Source organism: Aquarana catesbeiana, linkage group LG13, assembly GCF_042186555.1.
Source record: "Aquarana catesbeiana isolate 2022-GZ linkage group LG13, ASM4218655v1, whole genome shotgun sequence".
Lineage (NCBI taxonomy): Eukaryota > Metazoa > Chordata > Amphibia > Anura > Ranidae > Aquarana > Aquarana catesbeiana.
Genome location: NC_133336.1, coordinates 163,319,113 through 163,338,032, shown reverse-complemented (window position 1 = coordinate 163,338,032; position 18,920 = coordinate 163,319,113). Strand labels below are relative to the sequence as shown.

Here is an 18,920-nt window from a genome sequence, read left to right as displayed (position 1 = left end):
CCAAAAGATCAACAAAGTACTGTAATCCCCTCCTAGGAGCTCGATGTCACCTGTGGCTGTTTTTTTTGTTTTTTTTTTGTTTGTTCCCACCTTGTAGGAGCTCTCGGTCCCCTTAAAGAAAAATACCAGAACACCTAGCTACGGTATCTGATTCCAAGGCAAGGGATTGGGTAAGCAATAAACTGTCTCTTGAAGTCTTGCCAAGAATTTGCAGTTAGCAGACTTCTCCCTTTTATAGGCCCTGGGGGTTTAGATGTACTCACACTGTCTTTGTCTTGCAGCTATGGATAGAATTGCTTTTTAGGCCTTTTGCTGGGCTGGTTCCTTTCCAGGCTAAGCAGGGTGTCCTTCCCCCTGTGGAATGCAGGGCAGTGGAGCTCCCTCCTTCAGCCTTCCTCCAGTAGACACCCCCCCCCTTCTCTGGGACTCCATCCCAGGCTACATAGCAGCACCTCAAACATCCATCTCCCAGGGACTCCCCTGCTGGCCAGGCTCCTCCAATTTTTATGGGCTGGTTCAGCCACCCTGCCAGGCCTCCTTCCTGGGGATTGGCCAGATTCCCATAAATATTCAGATCCGCACCTTCTGGTCTCCAATTAGCTTCTAGAACCTTCTCTAAGCCTCTAGAGCCAGGTGACAGCACGCTGCAGCTCTTTGTGAGAGCTCTACTACTTCTGTGATGTCACCAGGCTCTGTCCCAAAGCATTTAATCTTTTCTGACTCTTTGAAGTAGTCAGATACGCAAAGAGGTTAAGTGCACATTTGCAGAAGCACTGCAATATATTATATTTGTGAATGTGCTTTTATTATATATTGTGACATGCGTACATTTTGGTTATTACTAGCATTTATAATAATATGCAATTATGACTTTGCTTAATTACTATAATATTATTTTAATTATAGGAATAAGTATGCCGGCAATCGGAAAGATTAAATCTCTTGTCTATTTACCTATTTACATTTTTGTAATACTTCCCTCACTTTTGAGTGCAAGCAATGAAGAAGACACAGTAGTAGAAATAAAACAAGGGAAAGTCAGAGGATTCCATCTACCAACACTCTCTGGATCAGTTATAGCTTATCTGGGCATACCTTATGGTGAAGCTCCAACTGAAACACACAGGTTTAAAAAGCCAGAATCACGAAACCCTTGGCAAGGCATTTATAATGCTACTAAGTATGGGAAATCCTGTTACCAATGGAGGGATGAGACCTTTGCTAGTTTTGCAGGTGCAAATATGTGGCAAGTAAACAATGAAATGAGCGAAGACTGCCTCCATCTAAATGTTTGGGTTCCATCATCCAAGCCAAAATCAGCTCAAGTCATGGTCTTCATCTATGGTGGGGCTTTTCTTTCTGGCACATCTTCCTTGGAAATATATGACCCAAGCATCCTGACTTTTTCTGAGGACATAATCGTAGTGTCAATGAACTATAGAGTTGGGGCCTTTGGATTTTTGGCATTACCAGGAAACAAGGATATTCCAGGAAATGCTGGCTTGTTTGACCAACAGTTAGCTCTTAAATGGGTTCACGAGAACATTGCTGCTTTCGGTGGAGATCCCAACAGTGTTACTCTCTTTGGACACAGTGCAGGAGCTGCATGTGTAGGCTTTCATTTACTTTCTCCTGGAAGTCAAAACTACGTCAAACGAGTCATTTTACAAAGTGGCTCTGTCAGTGCAGCATGGGCAATAAATACTCATAAAAGAGCAAAGAGGTTAACTTTGAAACTCGCAGAACTTCTAGGATGTCCTATTAATGATGAAAGTGCAATGGTAGATTGTCTTAAACAGGTGGATGCTGCAAAGATAGTTGAAAAACAGTTATATGTTGAAACTATACATCCCTTTGTGCTTACTCGAATAACACCCATTGTTGACTATGACTTTATTAGTGATACGCCATCTAATGCTATAAAAGAGGGTTTCAAGAAAACAGAGGTTTTAATAGGTGGGACTAAAGATGATGGATATCCTTTTGTAATATCGGGTGCTCCTGGCTTTAGCTTGGAACATGACAGCCTTATAACTACAGAAGATTTGGTCAAGGGAATTATGCGATTTTTTCCAACAGTTGGAGATCTTGGAACAGAATTAATTTTATTTGAATATAAAGACTGGGAAAATAAAGACAGTAAAGAGAAGAACAGAGACGCCATGGAGCTTATTTTACGAGATTATTACATGATTTGCCCAATGAAGCATTTTTCACAAGAAGTATTAAAACGCAAACTCAACATATATTTCTATGAGTTTGATCATCGATCTTCACAAGAGGTTTGGCCGGAATGGATGGGAGTCCTCCATGGGGCCATATTGCCATTTATGTTTGGGAAAGCACTTATCCAAGAAAGAAATTTCACTGAAGCTGAACAAAATCTTAGCAAGCGAATTATGAAAGTGTGGGCGAACTTTGCAAGATATGGGTATGCTATTTGTTTTTTAACTAAACAATATAAAAAAAAAAGTTCAAAGAGTAAAAGGCACAGGATAATTTGATTCTGGACTAGACAAGCATGTAGGAAAAAGCTGTCTTCCACAAGGCAAGTTCAAGTAGAACAAAGGCAAACTTTTTTTTTTTTGTAATCTGTCGCACTGGGGAGATTTCCCTTCACTTACTGCACTTTTTATGCCCCATAGCCAAAACAGGACATAAGAGGAAATCCCTTCGAAGTGAGGGAATCCCTGGTTGTCACCAGAACTACTGTCCCCTATATTATCATTCTGGTGGCAAATTGGGATTTTCTTTAAAATTTTACTCTCTATGATAATGGTAAAAAGAGCAAACCGAGAGGGGGAATCTCTTGCTCCACTCTAAAATGAAACGTGCTGCACTATTATGATTATAGTGTGTGTATATGTGTAATATATAATTACAGTGGGGACGGAAAGTATTCAGACCCCCTTAAATTTTTCACTCTGTTATGTTACAGCCATTTGCTAAAGTCATTTAAGTTCCTTTTTTTTCCTCAATGTACGCACAGCACCCCATATTGACAGAAAAACACAGAATTGTTGACATTTTTGCAGATTTATTAAAAAAGAAAAACTGAAATATCACATGGTCCTAAGTATTCAGACCCTTTGCTCAGTATTTAGTAGAAGTACCCTTTTGATCTAATACAGCCATGAGTCTTTTTGGGAAAGATGCAACAAGTTTTTCACACCTGGATTTGGGGATCCTTTGCCATTCCTCCTTGCAGATCCTCTCCAGTTCTGTCAGGTTGGATGGTAAATGTTGGTGGACAGCCATTTTTATGTCTCTCCAGAGATGCTCAATTGGGTTTAAGTCAGGGCTCTGGCTCGGCCATTTAAGAACAGTCAGAGTTGTTGTGAAGCCACTCCTTTTGTTATTTTTGCTGTGTGCTTAGGGTCATTGTCTTGTTGGAAGGTAAACCTTCGGCCCATTCTGAGGTTCTGAGCACTCTGGAGAAGGTTTTCGTCCAGGATATCCCTGTACTTGGCCGCATTCATCTTTCCCTCGATTGCAACCAGTTGTCCTGTGCCTGCAGCTGAAAAACACCCCCACAGCATGATGCTGCCACCACCATGCTTCACTGTTGGGACTGTATTGGACAGGTGATGAGCAGTGCCTGTTTTTTTCCACACATACCACTTAGAATTAAGGCCAAAAAGTTCTATCTCGGTCTCATCCGACCAGAGAATCTTATTTCTCACCATCTTGGAGTGCTTCAGGTGTTTTTTTTTTTTTTTTTTTTTTTTAGCAAACTCCATGCGGGCTTTCATGTGTCTTGCACTGAGGAGAGGCTTCCGTCGGGCCACTCTGCCATAAAGCCCTGACTGGTGGAGGGCTGCAGTGATGGTTGACTTTCTACAACTTTCTCCCATCTCCCGAATGCATCTCTGGAGCTCAGCCATAGTGATCTTTGGGTTCTTCTTTACCTCTCTCACCAAGGCTCTTCTCCCCCGATAGCTCAGTTTGGCCAGACGGCCAGCTCTAGGAAGGGTTCTGGTCGTCCCAAATGTCTTCCATTTAAGGATTATGGAGGCCACTGTGCTCTTAGGAACCTTAAGTGCAGCAGAATTTTTTTTGTAACCTTGGCCAGATCTGTGCCTTGCCACAATTCTGTCTCTGAGCTCTTTAGGCAGTTCCTTTGACCTCCATGATTCTCATTTGCTCTGACATGCACTGTGAGCTGTAAGGTCTTATATAGACAGGTGTGTGGCTTTCCTAATCAAGTCCACTCAGTATAATCAAACACAGCTGGACTCAAATGAAGGTGTAGAACCATCTTAAGGATGATCAGAAGAAATGGACAGCACCTGAGTTAAATATGAGTGTCACAGCAAAGGGTCTGAATACTTAGGACCATGTGATATTTCAGTTTTTCTTTTTTAATAAATCTGCAAAAAATTGTCAACAATTCTGTGTTTTTCTGTCAATATGGAGTGCTGTGTGTACATTAATGAGGAAAAAAAATTAACTTAAATGATTTTAGCAAATGGCTGCAATATAACAAAGAGTGAAAAATGTAAGGGGGTCTGAATACTTTCCGTCCCCACTGTGATATTCACAATGGTATCATGCACAGTGATCGCATTGATAGTTCACAATTTTTAATACTCTGTTTGTACTGGTGACTATTGTCGCTGAGCAAGCAGGTGACAGAAATCTTGAGCAACAGCTGTTAAGTCAGTAATTGCCCTCACTTTGTGGGGTGTGGGTTTTTTTTTTTTTTTAATATTTGATCTTTATTTTACAAATAACCACTAATTTAGGGTGCACCTGTGCGATAAGTTTTGCAGATTATTATGGTAGAGTAGCAATAATTTTCCCAATAAAACCTATCCAAACCCAAGAACAAAACTGTAATATATTTGCAGCTAGCTGGTTCTTTTGGTCACTGCTATGGGTTTCTTTTTTCAGGATGTTATCCTTAATTTTCACCTGATGATCCTGTAGTGGATCAATTTGCCCTGTGCTATAGGGCATATAAGGGTGTTGCAGGTGTGATATAGGGGTGTTACAGGAAATTTGCTCATACCGTAGAACTGGTTAGTAAAGAACCCCTGGCCCAAACAGAGTTAAGGGACAAGCCGCAACTATAACTAATAGTATGGTGAGAGTTTGTATATTTGCAGCAAAGAGTTACTTTCTCCTGTTATAGCTTAAACAAAAACATATTGCAACTATAGGTCATCTGTCTAAAGAATCATCACTTTTTTTTTATTTTTCAGAACGCCTCATAATCCTGAAGACCACTTCACCTGGCCTCTTTACACCGACAAAGATGAAAAATATGCAGTCCTAAAGACCGGTTCCTGGGAAGTTAAAAATAATCTTTATTCTAAACGTTGTCGGTTTATGAATTCTGTCCTTCCAAAACTTGCCAGACAACTAGGTAATATATTTTATATGTTTTTGAAATTATAACATTGCCAAATTCATTTTAAAATGAAGTAGGAAGGTCAGTAAAAGCCAGTTGGTAGAGAAACCTGCAGTGGTTCCAATGCATAACACTGCTGTCTATGCAAGTTATGTCTGTTTAATAGTTCTATTTCTGGAAACGAATTAATGGAAATCCATGGCCACAGCAAACCATTTAATTTTATATTATCAGCATCAAAATAGAAATGCAAACCTTAGTTATTTTCGACAATCCAATATTAGCTTGCTTACTAAAATCTCGTTTAATGTTGAGTGCTGTCTGTCTACTGGCTATCTCTTTCCACAACTTCCTGGATTCCCTGCATGCTTTGCAGCTTCTCCTCTGCTGTTTACTTTCAATTTCTAAAGACTACATATCCCATGGTACCTTGCTGCCTACAAGCAGTAATTCCTATATAGAATCCACCTGTTTACCCACATGATAAACAGTCTGCTCACACCGCTATGGGAACTTTTTAATGGAATTAAACAGCACCCTATCGAAACCTTTGGAAAATAGCATGACTGATATGACATATATTCCTTGCAATGAAGTTATTTTTCTACTGCTCACTTTCTTTCCAATTTTTGGCTTCCAGGTTCACATCCCCTGATTCGATCCTGATCGGTGTGTGTCTGCATGTGTGTGTGAGAGCGTGAGGGTATGTGTGATCTAGATGTGGTGGCCACGTGTTTTTCATTTAGACGTTCAGTCTTATTTTAAATTATGTGTTGAAGTTTGGTGTTTTTTGATACTTTTTCACAATATTTTTGTGTTTAATAAAGTCTATTTGGATAAACAGCAAATGATACTTTGTATTTCACCGGTTTGTCCTCTCTGAAGAAATTCTCTGGGTTTTCCCACATTTATATGCTAATTATTTAAATTTCAGAGGACAACCACCCCTAGAGGTTATTTTTTCATATATTTTACTGCATACCTCAGGCTGACGGTGAAAGCGGATTTTTTGATTGAGTATGGCTAACTGTTAGCCTAAGTTTTTTTTAACCCCAGCAAATCCGTTTCTGATTGGATGAGTCCCGGGTCCTTTTTTTATTTTGTTTGATTAGCATATCTCCATGTGCCTATAGCACCAGCATCCCAAAAGCACCTAAGGTTTGCGATCAAGAGGGGAGACTCCATCCTACATCTTCAGTTCAGAGCTCTTCCTTTCGGGCTGTCATCCTCTCTGAGGATATTCACAAAGATCTTAGCAGAGGCCTTAGCCCCACTCAGAGTAGAGGGAATATCGATTGTCCCATATTTAGACTATCTTCTAATATTTGCCAAGACAAGGGATCTATTAGCGAAGGATCTGGAAAGGACAAAGACACTTGGAGAGTCTCGGCTGGATAATAAACAAGGAGAAATCAAAAATGATTCCATCGCAGACAATAAAATTCCTGGGATACACTATCGATTCCATACAGTAGAGAATCTTTCTCCCCGAGGAAAAGATAGAGAAGCTTCAGAATGCGGTAAAGACCCAGACAAACCTGCCAATTTCCATCAGGGAATCTATGTCTGTCTTGGGGCTCCTCACTGCATCAATACCAGCAGTACAACGGGCACGTTTCCACGCAAGGGATCTCCAGCAGGCAATCCTGAGAAATTGGTTCTATGGAGAGTCTCTGGAAAAATTGATAGAAATGCCCCCTCAAGTTCAGAGGAAGCTCTGGTGGTGGAGGAGCCACTCAAACCTGGACAGGGGCCTGCTCTGGTGTTTTCCCTTAGAGAGAAGGTTGACAACGGATGTAAGTTCTTGGGGTTGGGGCGCCCACCTGGAAGGACAGATGGCTCAGGGGAATTGGACAAACAGGGAAGCCAGGAGATCCTACAATTGGAGGGAACTAAGTCTCCTAGTACTATGGGCTTTCGAGAAACTAGTTCAGGGTCAGCATGTACAAGTTTTGTAGGACAACGCCACAGCAGTGGCATATATAACAAGACAAGGAGGCACGAGAAGCAAGGTCTTGCTATTCTCGTCCCTTCAGATTCTATCCTGGGCAGAAAACAACCTGAGGTTCCTAACAGCAGTGCACCTAAAGGGGAGATCTAAATCTAGTAGCAGGCTTTCTGAGCAGAGAAAGAATACTAGAAGCAGAGTGGAGTCTGAACACAGAAGCATTCCAAAAATTAATAGAAAAATGCTCCTCAAATAGATCTGTTCACATCCCAGAAAAATACAAAGGTGAAGGCCTATTTTTCACTAAACAGGCAAGATCAAGCGAGAGGATTGGATGCACTGGCACAACCGTGGAACTTCCACTTGTGCTACGCCTTTCCCCCCTTTCAAATGATCCCTTTGGTATTAAAGAAGCTACAAAAAGAGGCCACAAATATGATTCTAGTGGCTCCTTTTTGGCCCAAAAGGGCTTGGTTTGCAACTATACAGAGGATGGCAGTGGAACCTCATTGGGTTCTTCCACTTCGGAAAGATCTAACCCAGTAACCCCTTCAGCATCCAAATATCGAGCACCTCAAACTGACAGGGTGGTTACCGAAGAGCAGATCCTAAAAAGAAAAGAAAAGGCCTCTCCGATAAACTAGTCTCAACCCTTTTGAGTAGCCGAAAAAAGGTTACCAGAGCAATTTTATTTTAAGACGTGGAAGCCGTTTTTATTCCTGGTGCACGACTAAAATTCTCACCACAGGAAATGCTTTCAGTCTTAGAGTTCCTACATGCGGGAATGGAGATGGGGTTGGCAGCTAGTACCCTGAAGGTCCAAGTGGCCGCTTTATCGTTTTTTTCTTGAGAGACAGCTATCTCAGCAGTCGCTTATTAGATTTTTTTTTTTTTATAAGGCATTGGCTACAGCTAGGCCAATACCTTCTTTTTTTTAATTATTTTTTTTTTTTTTCCAAAATGGGACTTCTAATTGGTTCTACAAGGTTTGATCAAAAGGCCTTTTGAACCTCCAGAGGAAGCGACAATCAAATTTATGGTTGCTCAAACTAGTTCTTTTAGTAGCAGTTACCTCAACTAGAAGGGTAAGCGAGTTGCAAGCTCTATCTATAATAGAACCTTTCTGTTATATATTTCCAGACTGGGTAGTGCTAAAAATTGAGCCGGGTTTTCTGCCAAAAGTTTCAACAGCATTTCATAGGGCACAAGAAATAATTCTACCTACCTTTTGCCCTACACCATCCAGCTCTAAGGAGAAGTCTTTCCATACCCTGGAAGTGAGAAGGTGCTTACTACACTATTTAGAAATCACAAGAGAGTTCAGAAAGTATATGATATGAAGGGATATGATTTCAATTTACAAATACTGTACTGGTGACCCCACAATAGGGATAAAACTTTTTCGCAGAAGAGAGTTTAATAAGACTCGTGGCCACTCATTACAATTAGAAGAAAAGAGGTTTAACCTTAAACTACGTAGAGGGTTCTTTACTGTAAGAGCGGCAAGGATGTGGAATTCCCTTCCACAGGCGGTGGTCTCAGCGGGGAGCATTGATAGCTTCAAGAAACTATTAGATAATCACCTGAATGACTGCAATATACAGGGATATGTAATGTAATACTGACACATAATCACACACATAGGTTGGACTTGATGGACTTGTGTCTTTTTTCAACCTCACCTACTATGTAACTATGTATGTAAAGTCAAATTCACTCTTTATTCTATTCTCTGGACCACGTAAAGGATATAGTGCTTCCTAAAACACTATAGGTAGATGGCTGAAAATGGCCATCAGTGAAGCCTATAGAGCTTCAGGGGCAGATCCTCCTACGGGGTAATGGCCCACTCAACAAGGGCAGTAGCAACGTCCTGGGCGGAAAGAGCAGGGGCTTCTCTGGGTCGGATCTGTAAAGCGGCCACGTGGACAAGTTTCTCCACCTTCACCCGCCACTACAGGTTGGACTTGCTATCAGCATCGGAACAATCGTTCGGCAGGAAAGTCCTGCAGGCGGTGGTCCCACCCTAGAGTAAGTACTCTCATCTCCAGGTGCTGTCCTGAAAGACGAAGGGAGAAAAACCCTAGTTAGACTTACCAGTAACAGTATTTCTACGAGTCTTTCAGGACAGCAATGATGACCCACCCTAATTGTATTATAAAATGTGGTGTTTTTGCTATGTTTTGCTTATCTAATTTCAGCATAGCTGGAGGTACTCTATGAACAACTGAGGCCATGGTGGAAGCGTCTGGTCTGTAAAGAAAACTGACTGCAGTGTTTCCTTGGAAAAGTGGGTGGAGCTGCACTCTCTCCAGGTGCTGTCCTGAAAGACTCGTAGAAATACTGTTATGCCTAACTAGGGTTTTTAGAAAATACATGATATTTCTACTACTGGACACAATTCTAGAGATTTAACAGGAACAGATAATTGTAGACACTAGAAAGACAAGGCAACTAGCTAGCTGTGAATTCACACTAAACAATTACTAATCATCAGGGGAAAGAAGGTAGTTTAATACTGGTGACATTTAATTGCTTAATAGTGAGCCACATGTTTGAGTTGTGTTGAGTTGTTATTAAAAAAAAAAAATCTACTTTTTACATCGGCTTCTAGATACCACCGCCAGAGATCCCCAGATATTGATGATGACTTGGGCCCTTGCATTCTCTTGTCACTTACAATAATCTCCTCTAAGGCTTCATTAAAGCTTCTACTCTGAGCTGTATGAAAGACCCAAATACTTTATGCAGGTCGTCACCACCACATGGTATATGTTATGCCGTGACACAATACTTCTGCTTACACCAATGGGACAGGTTCCTGTATGTTTAAAATGTATTTTTTACTAACTGGTTCTGAGGCACTTGCTTCTTAAAGGGATCCTCCAGATGTTTTATTTGCAGAAAAACCCAACCCAAAATATAACTTTATAAAGGTTTTGGCTATAATTAATTTTTTAATGTTAGAATATGCTTTATGCACACCATTGAGATAATTTCTCTTTACAGCCGGTCCCAGAGGCGCAACAGGAAGTTAAAGAAAATATCCAAAAGTGAGGGGCATTCCCCTCTAGTGCAGTTTTCACAAATGCATGCCCCAAAGGAAGATTTTATCTAACATCATGTTCTGCTAACAACTGTAAAAACGTTGGATTTTCTCTTTCCTAATTAGTGACAATGTCCACCAGTACAGATAGAAGGGTAAATCTTATCTAGAATAAGCACTCGTGCCAATCTATTTCCTAGTGTGCAACAACCATCCCAAAACAAATGTCTAAAATTGCAAACAACACAATATAATGTACTAGGCAGTGCATGCAAAATTATTCACTCCTACTACAGCTGTGTTGAAAAACAAAATAGTGTTGTGGTCAATCTTAATTAGTGCTCAGTCTCAAAGAGTTAATCAACTGTGTTAGAACAAGAAACTGTACTCATCAGATGGAGTTGACCCCTTTGTTATATAATAAAAAGTAATTCTCGCTTTGTGGTCACCCAGGGACCAGATGGTGTCCCCTCGGCAATTGCTTGTTATCCTCTCCTCGTGGTGTCGTTTAGTAGTCCAAAGACTACAATATAAAAGCAACCAACCAATCAATTTTTTTTTAAAAAGAGGGACCTCCTTATAGCGTAAAAATTTATAAGTGTGTGTATGTATGTATATATATATGTATGTATGTGTGTGTGTGTGTATATATATATATATATATATATATATATATATATATATATATTTATTTATTTTTCTCCGACCATGTATATCTGTACTGTCCGATCATGCATTCCAGCTAGACCACAAGGGGTTTTACTCTAGCGGTAGATGCAAACCTAAACAAAGTAAGAGTAAATCCCCCCCCCCACTGAATCAGACAGTAATAGAAACCTGACAGGGGTTCACTGCACCACTCAATTCAAAACAAAAATGGCTGGAATCAATCTATACTTTGATTTCTATCAAGTAACATCAATTTGAACCAAAATTAAATATAATACTAATAACAAACATAGTGAATTACAAACAAAGCAAATGCACCTAATTACAGGGAAAGTTATCAGACAATTTTATTAGTGCGCCAATCATCCCTGTGTTAGGCTCGGTTCACACCAATGTTTTTTTTATTCTATTTTTTTTATATGGAGAAGCACTATTAAAGTGTGTAGTGCGTGTTTTTGACACATTTTGCATTATTTAATCTGCACAACAAAAATTTGGCCAAAAGAAAAATCCAAAAACACGTGTCAAAGCACTGCTAAAACACTCAAAAGCAACAGGTATATAGGTGTGAACTGAGCCATTGAGCTGGACACAAACAGATATGTAATGTTTCCGAAAATTTCAAGATGAATTAAAAACCAATGACAAACAGCTACACATGTAGATTAAGCATGCCAGCAAAATAACATTTGGATTACAAAAAACCCACATTGCATATTTTTAATCAAATACAATTCCATATGCAGGACATTCGTATGAAATTGATGACTGTAAGCTGTTGTCACTTAAATCGCTACCCTGTGTCAAAATTTGCATTGCATAGAAGTATTCTGTTACTGTAAAGCTGAACTCCTAGATCAAAAATCTGTGTAGGTGGTAAACTAAAGCTGGTCATGCATTGTACAATTTTCTTGTTCAATTTCCTGAATGCATACAAATTTAAAAGCGTTTAGGTTTGACCTCATATTATATGGTTTTGGTGAAGCTAAAGGAAAATTGTACAAGAAAATTTGCAGCCCTAACAGCTGGGAGAGTTGCCCATCTAGTAGTTGTGGTGTGGGTAATGCAGGAAGGCCTAGACAGTTGGTGGTAATTGTCGCTTCTATAATCAGGATCATCTCAACCGATAGGTTTGCTGTCTCCCTGGTGCCAGATTTCACCATGTGGTGGACCAGGTCGATGGACTACTGGGAGGGGCTGGGCATGCTTCAGCTGTCTTGGTTCTGTTGAGACCAATGACAGATAACATGGAAGATGGAGGCTCCTTTAAAGTGGAGCTCCAAACTCCCCCCAATAAAAATTTCTTTCTTCAATTGGCTTTGGGTGCAGGCGTCAGCATCTGAAATATGGGAAACAGGAATTGAAGCTTTGCGTGAATCACACTACACCTTGTGAATGATCCCACAGTCTTCTGCGGGGTAAGGAGGGGGGCTGAACTTCAGGCTTAGTTTGCTGTGGGTACCTGCTCGCCCCCCCAAAAAGTGCCAAATGTGGCAGTGGAGGGGGGGATACAAACAAGGAGATTCCCCTTTTTTGGTGAAGGTCAGTTTAAGAATCAATTTAAAAGAGGGCTTTTTTTTTTTTTTTAATTTCAGTTTCATACTTTCCTAGGTGGATGCAGTATCGGTCCGATGCTGCATCTGTCCCCCGTTGCCTCTGCACTGAGGATCGAACATCGCCAATCGCTCAGTTTTCAAAGCTCTATGAGCAGAGAGCTGTAGACTGTGAGTCACAGCTCTCTACTCCCTCTCAGCTCTGGAGGGGGTTGAGCGGGCCGTCTCAGGCTCTCGGTGGCTTGCTAAGACTAATGTCAGTCCAGGCACCTGGCGGATCCAGACTCTCTTGTCGGGGTGACGCGGTGCCTGGACTGATATCCGTGACGTCGGGACTAAAGTCCGCTCTCTGCTGCAAACGGTCACAGGAGTGCAAAACTAATTGCACTGCTGTGATCCATACAGTGTTAATTTCGTCGACTAAAACATTTTAGTCGACTAAAACAACTGAAATGACTAAAATGGCATTTTAGGCAAAAGACACACGATCGGACATTGATCAGACATTTCGACAACAAAATCCATCAGATTTTTTTCTAACTGATTTTGGGCCAAACTTGTCTTGCATACACACGGTCGCACAAAGTTGTCGGAAAATCCGATCATTCTGAACGCGGTGACGTAAAACACGTACATAAACGGGGCAGTAGCCAATAGCTTTCGTCTCTTAATTTACTATGAGCATGCGTGGCACTTTGTGCGTCGGATGTGTGTACACACGCTCGGAATTTAAACAATCGGATTTAGTTGGAAAATTTTACTGTATATCCTGCTCTCAAACTTTGTGTCAGAAATTCCGACAGAAAAAGTCAGATGGAGCCCACACAATCGGAATTTCCGACAACACAATCCGATCGCACTTTTTCCATCGGAAAATCTGACCGTGTGTACAGGGCATTAGGACTAAAACTAAGTTGAAATTTGACTTCAAAATTAACACTGGTCTGTAGTGCATTTTCATACCTCAATGTAATAATAAATAACATATTCGATTTTTCACTCCAGCGGTATATAAGGAGTTTGCAAATTGTAGAGAATTGTTAACGAATGCATTTCAATTGAATTACACCCATTAGATTTTAGACGACTAAAAATAGTTTTGGTCGACTAAAATGTACTGGAGATTTATTCAACTAAATACGACTAAAACTTATACAATTGCAGAAGACTAAAATGGGACTAAAACGAAAATGCCATTTAGTCCTAAGACTAAATTGAAATTTGCTGCCAAAATTTACACTGGATCCATAGAAGTCCAGCCAAACGAGCTCTTCTTTTTAAAGAACTAAGCTGCAAGTTGAGGGAAAGACCTCCAAGTTGATATTCTATGGAATATTGCGTGTCATGCACAATACAGGAAAGATAGGGGAAGCTTAAGGAACTAAATGCATGGCTAATGACCTGGTATAGGAGGGAAGTACTTGGGTTTCTAGAGAATGGGGGTGACATTTTATTGGGGTACAGCCTATATGCTAAAGATGGGTTGCACCTAAATGGAAGGGTTCTGTACACTCCATACATTGAGTAGTGTTATGTTAAAAAAAAAAAAAATGCATTTAGTACATGCTCTGTTTAATAAGGCTCCTGATTGAGACAAAGTATCTCTCCAAGACCGTATATTATGTAATGACTAAAGTTGTAGTTTAACCACTTCAGCCCCGGAAGATTTGGCTGCTGAATGACCGGGCCATTTTTTGCGATTCGGCACTGCGTTGCTTTAACTGACAATTGCACAGTCGTGCAACTCTGCACCCAAACAAAATTGACTTTTTTTCTTTGTTAATTTTTTTCCCACAAAAAATATGCTGGTATTTGATCTCCTCTGCTGTTTTTATTTTTTGCGATATAAACAAAGCGGGACAATTTTGAAAAAACACAATATATTGTACTTTTTGTTTTAATATCCCCATTGCTTTTTTTTTTTTTTTTAATTTCTCAGTTTAGGCCAATGTGTATTCTTCTTTTACATATTTTTGGTAAAAAAAAATCGCAATAAGCGTATGATTGGTTTGGTGCAAAAGTTATAGCGTCTACAAAATGGGGGATAGATTTTATAGCATTTTTAATTTATTTTTTTATTCTTTTATTTTTTTTTTACTAGTAATGGCGGCGACCTGCGAACATTTTTATTTATTTTTTTATCGTGACTGCGACATTATGGCGGACACATCAGACAATTTTGGGACCATTGGCATTTATACAACGATCAGTGCTGTAAAAAATGTCACTGGCAGTGAAGGGGTTAACTGTTCCCTGGGAGGTGATTCTAACTGAAGGGGGAGGGGACTGACTAGAGGAAGTGACAGATCGTGGTTCCTAGCTAATAGGATCACACAATCTGTCACTCCTCACAGAACACGGATTTGTGTGTTTTTATTTTCTGTGTTCTGTCCCTCGTGCTCGCGATCGCTCCTGGCCGGCAGTCATCATGTCCATCAGCCACGAGCATCGGCACCCCCCCCGCAGTGCAGCATGCGCCTGCTATCCCGATCCTGTGATCGGGATCCTGTGACCCGACTGTTCGTGGGATCGTGCCGACCTGCCGCAGTAAAATGATGGCGGCTGGTCGGCAAGCGGTTAATTCTTGTAAGCTAAATAACAAAAATAGCACATATGATTGCCCAATGTTTATCCTGCATTGTTTGTTTATACTTTTTTACACTACAGGGACAACTTTTGATGGGAATTTGTGGACTGAGTCAATAAAATCAGAAGACAGTTGCTATAAGGATGAGATTTCAGGAGAAGAGTCCTGCCAGTCAACATTGGATTGAAAATCTTCATTAATCCTGACCCCCTTCCTTCCCTTTTTTTGTTTTACTTTTTTGTAGTACACAAACTCCTTGTCATGGTTAAAGGAGAATTCCAGGTTATGGATATTTTATAAATGGGGCAAAATATCTAGATCTATACAATGTAACTATGCAAGTACCATACCTGGCCGATGTACCTAGAATCTGGAAATCACTGTAGACAATGCTAGTCCAATGATCTCCACCAGCTTCTGAGTCCCATCCCGAGTGGCTGCATTCTGAACACAGGGGATCAGCTGCTTAGTACAGACGACACTCAGGGAATGCTTTGCATTTTACTGATTGAATGGGAAGGGTTCTCTGATTGGATGAGGTGGACAGGCTGGGTGGTGATGTGACGTTCTCCAACTCGTCTAACCAGAGAATGGTTTTCAGTGTCTACTTCAGTGATTGCCAGCTTCCATTGGTTAAAGCTAGACCAATTTAACTATGTATAAAATATCCATACCTGGAATTCTTTAAGGCCTGTGGGATGTTCCCTGGGTAGAGACCTCCCCCAATACAACACTCAAATTTTGATAAGAGAACTCTATTTCAAATGACCCCCTGAGGATATCTAGAGTGCAGTGCCCCCTCTGAAAGGAATGCTAATCATTGATGTTGCAGCTGGAGTTACAGTATGGTCATGTGAGGCAATTAGAAGTATACATATTTGTACTTATTGCTCCCTATTTTAGGATGTGTACTCTTGTATATCAAAGTCTGTTTTCTGTTGTACTCTGATTACGTAAAACTTGTTCAATAAATATTTACTGAAACAGAAAACATTTTAACTTAATTGTTTAGTGTTCATTATAATATACATATTGTATTGGATGGTTTCATATCTTTTGTCCCTTCTAAAGGACCTATATGTTATATGTGCTGGATAACAAAAGGAATGAATTTAAAAGTAACTGCCCATAATCATTATCTTATATTACTAATTTTTACTGACAAATTAAATGTTGAATAAATGTGTGTAGTGCAGTTTCTACGCATGACACGTGAAGTGTATTTACTTTGTACAGTTGACAGAGTACATGGATTAAGGGATTTCCTAACCAAGAAACTCAGAAATGCATGGATGTGTTTATTAATGTTTGGCACTGGGTTTTTGAAAATATGAGTAGATAAATATAATTCAATATTATTTTTCTTTATCTTTAGGTCTGATAATTTCTGCAAGTAAGAAATATAAATACTAGGAGTGCATGGTTAATAATTAACTTATACATGTTCCTGCACATAGGATGCATTTTCTATTTTTCTATACATATAAGAGTTTTCTTAGCATTTTCCTATATACTGGTCCATTCCTGTAAAGTTGATTACTTTTAAGGAATGTTCTAAATCTGTCATGTGTTTTTTGATTATCTCTGGTATCTGTAATAAAGAAGACATTGTGACAATCATGACTTTATATCTCTTGCCATGTTAAATTAGGAATTAATGTGTAGTGGAACACATTTTCATGTGCAAAAAATGTATATGCTTGGAGAGGAAAATGCTACAGAAAGTTCTGACTTTTTATTTTTAACCTATTTTTGTCAGTATCTAAACCCAAAGACAACAACTGAATATGTTGCAGCTTTACAGCTTGTAAAATTCAGGGATGGCTGTTTTCATGTATTTTTGTTCAGGCTTTTTTGCCCTTGGTGATCCTGTCAACACTTCCTGTCCTAAGGAGACTTTCAATCATCCACTCATCCGCCATTCTTTGATTCTGTTCCATTCATAGAAGCTGTAGTGCAGCTTATATGTATGGAGCAGCTGGGTGGAAAGGGTGGGCATATTTGGGTTCTCTTGAATGCTTATGGAAGTCCCTGGAGAGCAGGTCACCATGGTTGTTGCTTGCATATGGTCTTCTTATTGGATTGTCCGGATTCTATAGCATTTTCATGTACCAACAGTGATAGCTAAAGAATAGATAATACCTACAAAGCACTGGAATTTGGTACAGGAGGGTCTTGCATTATGTTATGTCCTAAAATGAAGAATAAAGACAGCAGGCCTAAAGATCCCAACTTCAAGAAGCTACGATCCTTACTGCATGATACTCAATGGGACCAAATATTTGCAAATATAACAAAGAGCAGATAAGGCAAGCGAGAGTGTTTAACCACTGAAGCCCTGGAAGATTTGGCCCCTTAATGTTCAGGCCATATTTTTGTGATATGGCACTGCGTAGTTTTAACTGACAATTGTGCGGTCATGCGACATTGTACAAAAATTACATTCAACCCCCCCCTCCCCCACCACAAATAAAACTTTTTTTTTTACATGGGACCAATGACATTTATACAGTGATCAGAGCTAAAAATAGCCACTGATTCCTGTATAAATGTAACTGGCAGGGAAGGGGTTAGATGTGTTCTTACTGTGGCTGACTAGAGGAGGAGAGAGATCGTGTCACGAGTGATCGTGGGTGCCCGCCAGGTATCAGCTCCAGGGACGCGTGGCTGCTACAACAGCGTCTCAAAGAGCCAACGGCTTGCGCAGGGGAGCCAACCTGCTGCAGTATAATGGCTGGTCGGGAAGGAGATCAAGCAAGTCAATTGCGTAACAAGCATAAAAGAACAAAATTGAAACCTATGTGGTTAAGTTCTAGTGCAGTAGTCTCTAAACAAAAGGCCAGTTTATTGTCCGTCAGACTTTAGGTGGCCAGTAGGTGTAGGGTTTCCACCTGTCTGGGATTGGAATCCTGTGTTCGGGTTTCAAACTGCCTGAAACCTGGACACATTATTCAGACTGGACTATGGCCTCCCAGCAGGGTTGCTGGTTACAGTTGTCTAAGCTGAGTGTCTGTTACACTCTTTCACACTGCCCAAAGCCAGCACTAACAGTGTCCCCCCCCACACATATATAGATGAGAGAGGGCTCGATCTGCTCCTCTTCCTCCCGCCCCTACCCCTCTGTGTCTGCCCACACTCCAATCCCCAGTGCTGTGCCTCAGAAAAGGGAAGTGGGGGGCCGGAAACTTGAAGTCCAGCAGACTCAGATATTTCTGGATGAGAGGTGCTGACTGCCAAGGGGTGAGGGAGCTCACCATTCATCCTTGTCTATGACTGAAGTCTCTCTCCTGCCTCTGAGTACACTAAAGGTAAAACAGGGTTATCAGAGTTCCCCCTTACACCAGAGTACTCAGTGTTCCCCTTAAATCGGGGTTCCCAGAGTTCTCCCTTACATCAGAGTCCCGCCTTACAGTGTACGGGAACTCTGCAGATTCAGATGTAAAGGGGGACTCTTGTGGTTAACTTCATATGATTAGAAATGTTAATTGTAAAATATATGTATAGTTTATACTATTGAAGCGCCCTACTCCCTTAGGAGTGGCTAAAAGTTCGTTCTAGCTTGAAGCGCTATCCATTTCCATTTTTTTCCCAACCAGGTATGACACACAGACAGTAATTGAACGGTTAAACTATATACATCTTCATTGCGGTTTACATGTGAAATGCTGCACTGCAAAGTCACTCTGAATAACCTCCAGTGTTTAAAGTGATGAAGATACACAACATTGAATCCAGGTTATAAGAAGCCCCTATTAGTAAACTTC

The 18,920-nt window shown here is 40.4% G+C and overlaps 1 protein-coding gene across 1 annotated transcript in view; it reads left to right on the top strand.

Annotated features, from left to right (window-relative positions):
- Nucleotides 1-16,670, top strand: part of LOC141116416 (cholinesterase-like) — a 46,049-nt gene extending 29,379 nt beyond the window's left edge. The window contains 4 exon segments of the mRNA XM_073608670.1: nt 907-2,431; nt 5,205-5,368; nt 15,237-15,310; nt 15,312-16,670. Coding sequence (XP_073464771.1) covers nt 907-2,431; nt 5,205-5,368; nt 15,237-15,310; nt 15,312-15,356 — 1,808 coding nt within the window. The 3' untranslated portion in view covers nt 15,357-16,670.
- The last annotated feature ends 2,250 nt before the right edge of the window (nt 16,671-18,920 follow it).